The 5698-nt window shown below is 42.0% G+C and overlaps 1 protein-coding gene across 1 annotated transcript; it reads left to right on the top strand.

The window, feature by feature from the left end:
- Positions 1 to 524: 524 nt before the first annotated feature.
- On the top strand, positions 525 to 5415 carry CLDN34 (claudin 34). The gene is made up of 2 exons (XM_015886893.2): positions 525 to 760; positions 4244 to 5415. The coding sequence occupies exons 1-2, from the start codon at positions 540 to 542 to the stop codon at positions 4926 to 4928; spliced, it is 906 nt and encodes a 301-aa protein (XP_015742379.1). The 5' UTR covers positions 525 to 539; the 3' UTR covers positions 4929 to 5415.
- Positions 5416 to 5698: the final 283 nt, after the last annotated feature.

Here is a 5698-nt window from a genome sequence, read left to right as displayed (position 1 = left end):
TCTTCTTTTGATGCAGCCCAGAACTCAGGGCTGCAAGTGCACACTGATGGCTCATGTCCAGAGAACCCCCAAATGCTTCCATTCTGGGCTGCTCTCAATGAGTTCTTCTCTCAGTCTACATGTGTTTCTGGGATTGCCCCGGCTCAGGTGCAGCACCTTGCACTTGGCCTTACTGAACCTCCTTAGATTCATGTGGTCACATTTTTTAAGCTTGAAGATGACTATGTGGTTGGGGGCACTCTTATGGCACCCTACAACTCGAGCCTTTGGCACAGGAACTCACTCTGGGAGGGAGTCAGAGGCTCACTTATATTTAAGTGAACTAATTCAGAAAGCATGCTAAATGGTGTCCTTTTTTTTTTAGCTTCCTCATTCACCGACAGGTTTTTAATTTTTTTCTATTTTTTTTCTTTTTTTCAGAACCTTAAGACATGTTAATTTTTAGAAAGCAGACCTGAAACCCAGCTGGTGCATCCAAACTGCTGAAGGTAATTTAAAATGGAAAAAAAAAAAAAATAAAAAAAATAAAAATTTTTTACATGGGGCCTAGTATTAGTTCCAGAAGCAAAATGTGTTTCACAGCTCTGGGAACTGTTAACACAGCCACTGTCCTCTGTCAGTGTTACTGGTTACTGAAAGTAGAAGTGTTGACAAAACGTGAAATGCAGCTCCATATTTTTTCCTGCAAACATCAAGCGATGGGACCAAGGAATTATATTTATCTCTCAGCTGATAGCGTTTCACTTTATTCTTTCCAGAGGTAAGCCTGAAGCACTGGTGACGCCCCCTAGGTCACCATGTAGCCATGTTCCATTTTGTCTCCTAGAAGCAAGCCTGTGGCTGCAAGAAAGTCACCACTACGACTGTTTACATGGGTTGATAGTGATAGGACAAGGTGGAAGGGTTTTAAACTGAGACAGGGAAGGTTTGGGTTAGATATGAGGAGGAAGTTTTTCACACAGAACATGGTGGCACACTGGAACAGGTTGCCCAAGGAGGCTGTGGATGCCCCATCCCTGCAGGCATTCAAGGCCAGGCTGGATGTGGCTCTGGGCAGCCTGGTCTGGTGGCTGGTGACCTTACACACAGCAGGGAGGTTGAAACTGGATGATCGTTGAGGTCCTTTTCAACCCAGGCCATTCTACAATTCTATGAGCCTGTGGAAACTGCTGTCCTTTTTTTGTCTGTTGTGTCCAGACTTTGAAAAGAAATGTCCCTAGAGGTGCTGCTGATATTTGGAATGATACTGTTGATGTGACTGTGGGACATCAAAGGTGGAACTATAGTCCCCTCTTAACACAGTCCTCTTGCTTCTTTGGGAGAAAACATTTTGGGTCAGGCCTGTGTCTCCAGGCACACACACCTCGTGGGCCTAGCTGCCTCCTACCAGCTTTGGAGCTGACCTTATGAGGTATCTATCACATAACCTCTGATTGCTCATATCTGCAGCTTTGAGTGAGCTTCCCAGTCAAGAATTGCCCGCCAGGAAAGCAGCTAGTGGTTCAGAAGACCTCCTGTAGCTGACTGAGTATGAGTTCATTTGCCTTAGGCGATTTCCTATAGTCATCACATTACATCATTGTGTTATTCAGATTATATAAGTAATCTTAGTATGCTAATTAAATTAACTCCAGATATTTCTGTCCTTACTGAAGCACAAAATCAGCTGAAAGATGATGCCTTTGCTGTCCATGCTAGAGCAGGCTGCCTAGTGATTTGTGCTTTGAATTTTCCACTATAGGTGTAAGTACGCAGGAGCTGGACATTCAAGTTTTCATCTCACAGGTCAAGAAAGGACATTTGCACAGGGACCAAGAGGTGTAACTAAAAATCTGTTTATTGAGAATATCAAGTTAGCAGCAGGTTCTCCCATCCCAAAGGAGATGGGGATGCCCTCTGTAAATTGCTCCTGGCTTCGCTGGGACTTGTGAGTGAAATGGCTGCTTTGCCCATGCTCCATGGTTTCAGAAATGCCAGAAAACAGGGTTTGCTGGATGCGAGTGGCTTTTCCTAAAGCTTTTTCCCATGGGATGTGCAGATTCTTCAAGAGGCACAATGCAGCCCAGAGGAATGTGCTGGATGGGTCATGTAAATGCCGAGTGCCAGACCTGCAGGCAAAGCACTGAGTGATCTGACAAACAAAAAATATTAAATCTGTATTGAAAGATAAGCTTGGAAATGCCTTCTAAGGCAGTGCACAGGCTCCAGATTTATGTGAGAAATTTGATACTAAGTATGGTCTTATCCAAAGCCTGCCCTTAAATCAGTCCTTCTGGCTAGTGATGCATACCCATTCCTATTTGAAGAGAGCAGCAAAACCTACAGAATTTATGTTAATATTCTCAGCAATAGAGGCAGGAAACAGAAAACAGATCACTGTTTTGATTCTAATATGTTTTTGTATGGCAAGCAACTTCCTTGCCAATCTCAGCATTTCATTCATTATACTCTTGCTGAGTCCCAGTACGAGTAGTCATGAGTGCGGGCTTCTGTTCATTTTGTTAAAACAACCAAGTACAATAATTGTAATTCAACTTCACCACTGATCTCCAAAGTACTTCTTTTCCATCCAGACTTTTCTCTAAGTCAGCACTACCACGTTAGATCAGATGAGATCCAGTGAGCAGGTAAAGAAAGGAGCCAAAAAATGAACATCTATGATGCCACGATAACTAATTCTATGTGTTTCTAGGCATTTGTACCTCATCTGAGCATGAGACTTCCAACTTTGTTACCTGGTTGATTTCCAGTGCTTTTAGGATTTTTGTGTAAGCACTGGATTCTTTCATCCTAGTGTTTTCTTGTTCTGTATTTTTGCTGAATCTCACAGGGGGAAAAAAAAGTGCTTTTCCAATTTTTCAGTTTTAAAATTTAATTTTCAACCCCATTGAAGAAACATAGCACATAGAGGGCTCAGTAATGGATACAATCATCTCATTTAATTCTGTGAGAAGAAAGGTGGACAACTTCAACTCATAAAGATATATTTTGACACCATACACCAAAAAGCTCTCAGTGACACTGAGCAGCGCAACTGTCTGTCTTTTATGAACTTGATATCAATCAGTTGACCAAATGGGTGTTAATAGAGCCTAAGGACAGTGTTACAGAAATACAGGCTCTGGGTATTTTGACATGATTCAGATTTAGCCTTTCTGTTTTCAACTGATTCAAGCAAAAGTAGAAGGAAATAGACACAAAAATATTTTGATGGCTCTCTTTTTTGTTTTGTTTAAGAAGGATCAACTGATTATTACAGAAACAACACTACTTTAATGTGGAAATGTGTCAGGGAAAAAATCACCACATTTCTTACTTCATGGTTATCAATAGCTGTCATTGTTTGTATATATATATATAGTCATTCTGCACATAAAATATCAGATTAAGAAAGCATTTATAAATTGATTTTGTTTTAAGTAGATACCATCACAAGAGGATATTCTGGAGCAAATTTCTCCGTACCAGAAAGGATTAAATGTGCATTTGTAATAATCATAGAATCATCGAATGGTTTGGGTTGGAAGGGACTTTTAAGATCATCTAGTTCCAACCCCCTGCTATATAGAAACCTGTTCCAGTGGGAGGTGTCCCTGCTAATAGCAGGGTGTTGGAACAAGATGATCTTAAATGTCCCTTCCAACCCAAACCATTCTGTGATTCTATTATTCTGTCTTGAGTGCAATGGAAACATGAAAAAAGGTGTTTCAGATGATTTATGGAATATAAAGATCTCTACAACCTTCAGGTCTATGCAATGAATTCAAAGCCAGATCTTTCCTACTGATAAGTGACTCCTGTTGTTATTCAGAAAGCTGTATGAAAGATGTGGGAAATTTAAGATATTTTTCATTACAAAGGCACCCTTAGTTCACACTCAGACTACAGAGTCATCAGGCAAAGACAAAACTTCAGGGGTATTGATTGTACGCATTGTGTATGAGGGCTTGTGGAACATAGCAGTTAAACAGAGAGAGAAAATAACTTGAAAAATACATGAATTTTCCTTTTATGATTGTAAAATAGAGTTTGTGGTAGGAGCTACACAGAGGCTCTTTCTTCTCCTTCTGATGCAGTGAGATATACAGAATTAAAGCCTAAGTGTTATTTGTCTACCCTGAGCTTATCACTTCACTAGTCAGGGAGGGGTGACTGCCAGCCTCCTCCGCACACGTACTCTTGCCTTCCACTGGCGGGTTCACCTGGTCACACTGTCTTGGTTCTATGCTGTGTTTCCTTCCAGCACTCCTCCCTGGCTGCATGGCAAGGCCCGTGGCAGAGCAGGTTCCCACAAGATGAGCTCCCTGACTGGCACCTCTCACCTCCAGCTGGCTTCCTTTGTACTAGGGATGATAGGATGGATTCTGTGCACCATTTCCATGGGACTTGTGGATTGGAGAGTGTGGCATGTGGACAACACCACCATCATCTCCTCTGGCATCGCCTGGGTGGGGATTTGGAAAGTCTGCTTCATCAGTTATATTCATGTCTCTCCTGGTTATGAAGAGCAGTTCTGCCATAAATTCAGTGGTTATGACTCCTCCATCCCTGGTGAAATCTATGCTGCTCAGGGTCTCCTGGTGATCGCCATGGTCACGGGATTGCTGGCACTGACTGCCACAATATATGCTCTGAGAAACATTTATATGGGAATCAGTCGTAAAACACCCATTACCCGTTTCTTCCTGGTGGGTGGCTTCTTCTACATATTTGCCGGCCTGTGTGTCCTGATTCCAGTGAGCCATAACTTCTATTCTGTAACTCATAACCAGACCATCGCCTTCCCTCCCTCCTACCTCATGCCCTCCAGTCCCGTGGCACAAGAAGCTGGTGCTGCCATTCCCATTGGGATTATAGCTGCCATCCTGCTGCTGCTGAGCGGGAGCTTTTCTCTCTCCTACAGATTTCCTGTAACCACAAGCACATGAAATCCTGATGGGATGGATCACTCCATAGACGTTCTGAGTATGGTCAGAATGCAAGGATGGCAGCACGAGTGGTTCTTCAGACAAGAAACTACAGCACCTTAGTCTACAATAGCCAACATATGTTGTTATATGACTGGACTATCATCCTGATTGCCATGTGTGACCAGAAGTTTGTCCTTGAGATCTTTGCTGTTGAGCCACAATGGTATTTATTAAGCTTTATCAGTTGTCCTCCTCATATCTATATATACAAACTCTATTGATTAACTTATTTTTTTGTGCCAGATGTTTACTGTGTTCGAAGAGCTGCCTCTGATTTATTGTTGTGTTAGGGATACATGGAATGTCATGTGAAATGTGAACTTGTTTCCTTGTTTCCTACTAAACTTATTGTCTGTTATTAAACAGTATTTGTAGCAAAGTGTATTTTGTGGCAAGTGGAGACTTTTGATACAAACAATAGAAGTGCCATCCTGATTGTGTCAAATGAGTGTTTCCTGATTTGTCTTATGAAGATATCTAGCCAGTTTCCCCTCTTGCTCTAGGGCACATAAAGAGCTGTTTCTTTATGCTTCTGTTTTTCTTTCAAGCTATTTGCATCTTGTGTTGCAACACGTCTGCCAGTGGGCAAGGTGCGCTCTTAGTTCCTCACCTGTGCATGGCCAAAAAGTCTGCAACATATGTTTCTTAATCAGATACTTTCCTAAATCCAAAGGTATTGCAAAAGATGGAAACGGAGTCTACAAGTTACTGCAAAACTGCTGCCAAAA

This window comes from Coturnix japonica, chromosome 1 (genome assembly GCF_001577835.2).
Source record: "Coturnix japonica isolate 7356 chromosome 1, Coturnix japonica 2.1, whole genome shotgun sequence".
Classification (NCBI taxonomy): Eukaryota; Metazoa; Chordata; class Aves; order Galliformes; family Phasianidae; genus Coturnix; species Coturnix japonica.
The sequence above is the reverse complement of the archived record's forward strand: the minus strand, read 5'-3'. Positions and strand labels throughout refer to the sequence as shown.

Excerpts from the sequence above, each read along its gene's own strand:
- CLDN34 (XM_015886893.2), top strand. The coding sequence starts at position 540 with ATGGGGCCTAGTATTAGTTCCAGAAGCAAAATGTGTTTCACAGCTCTG. Across the intron at positions 761-4,243 it reads TCACTTTATTCTTTCCAGAG|CACTCCTCCCTGGCTGCATG; the intron begins GTAAGCCTGAAG and ends GTTTCCTTCCAG.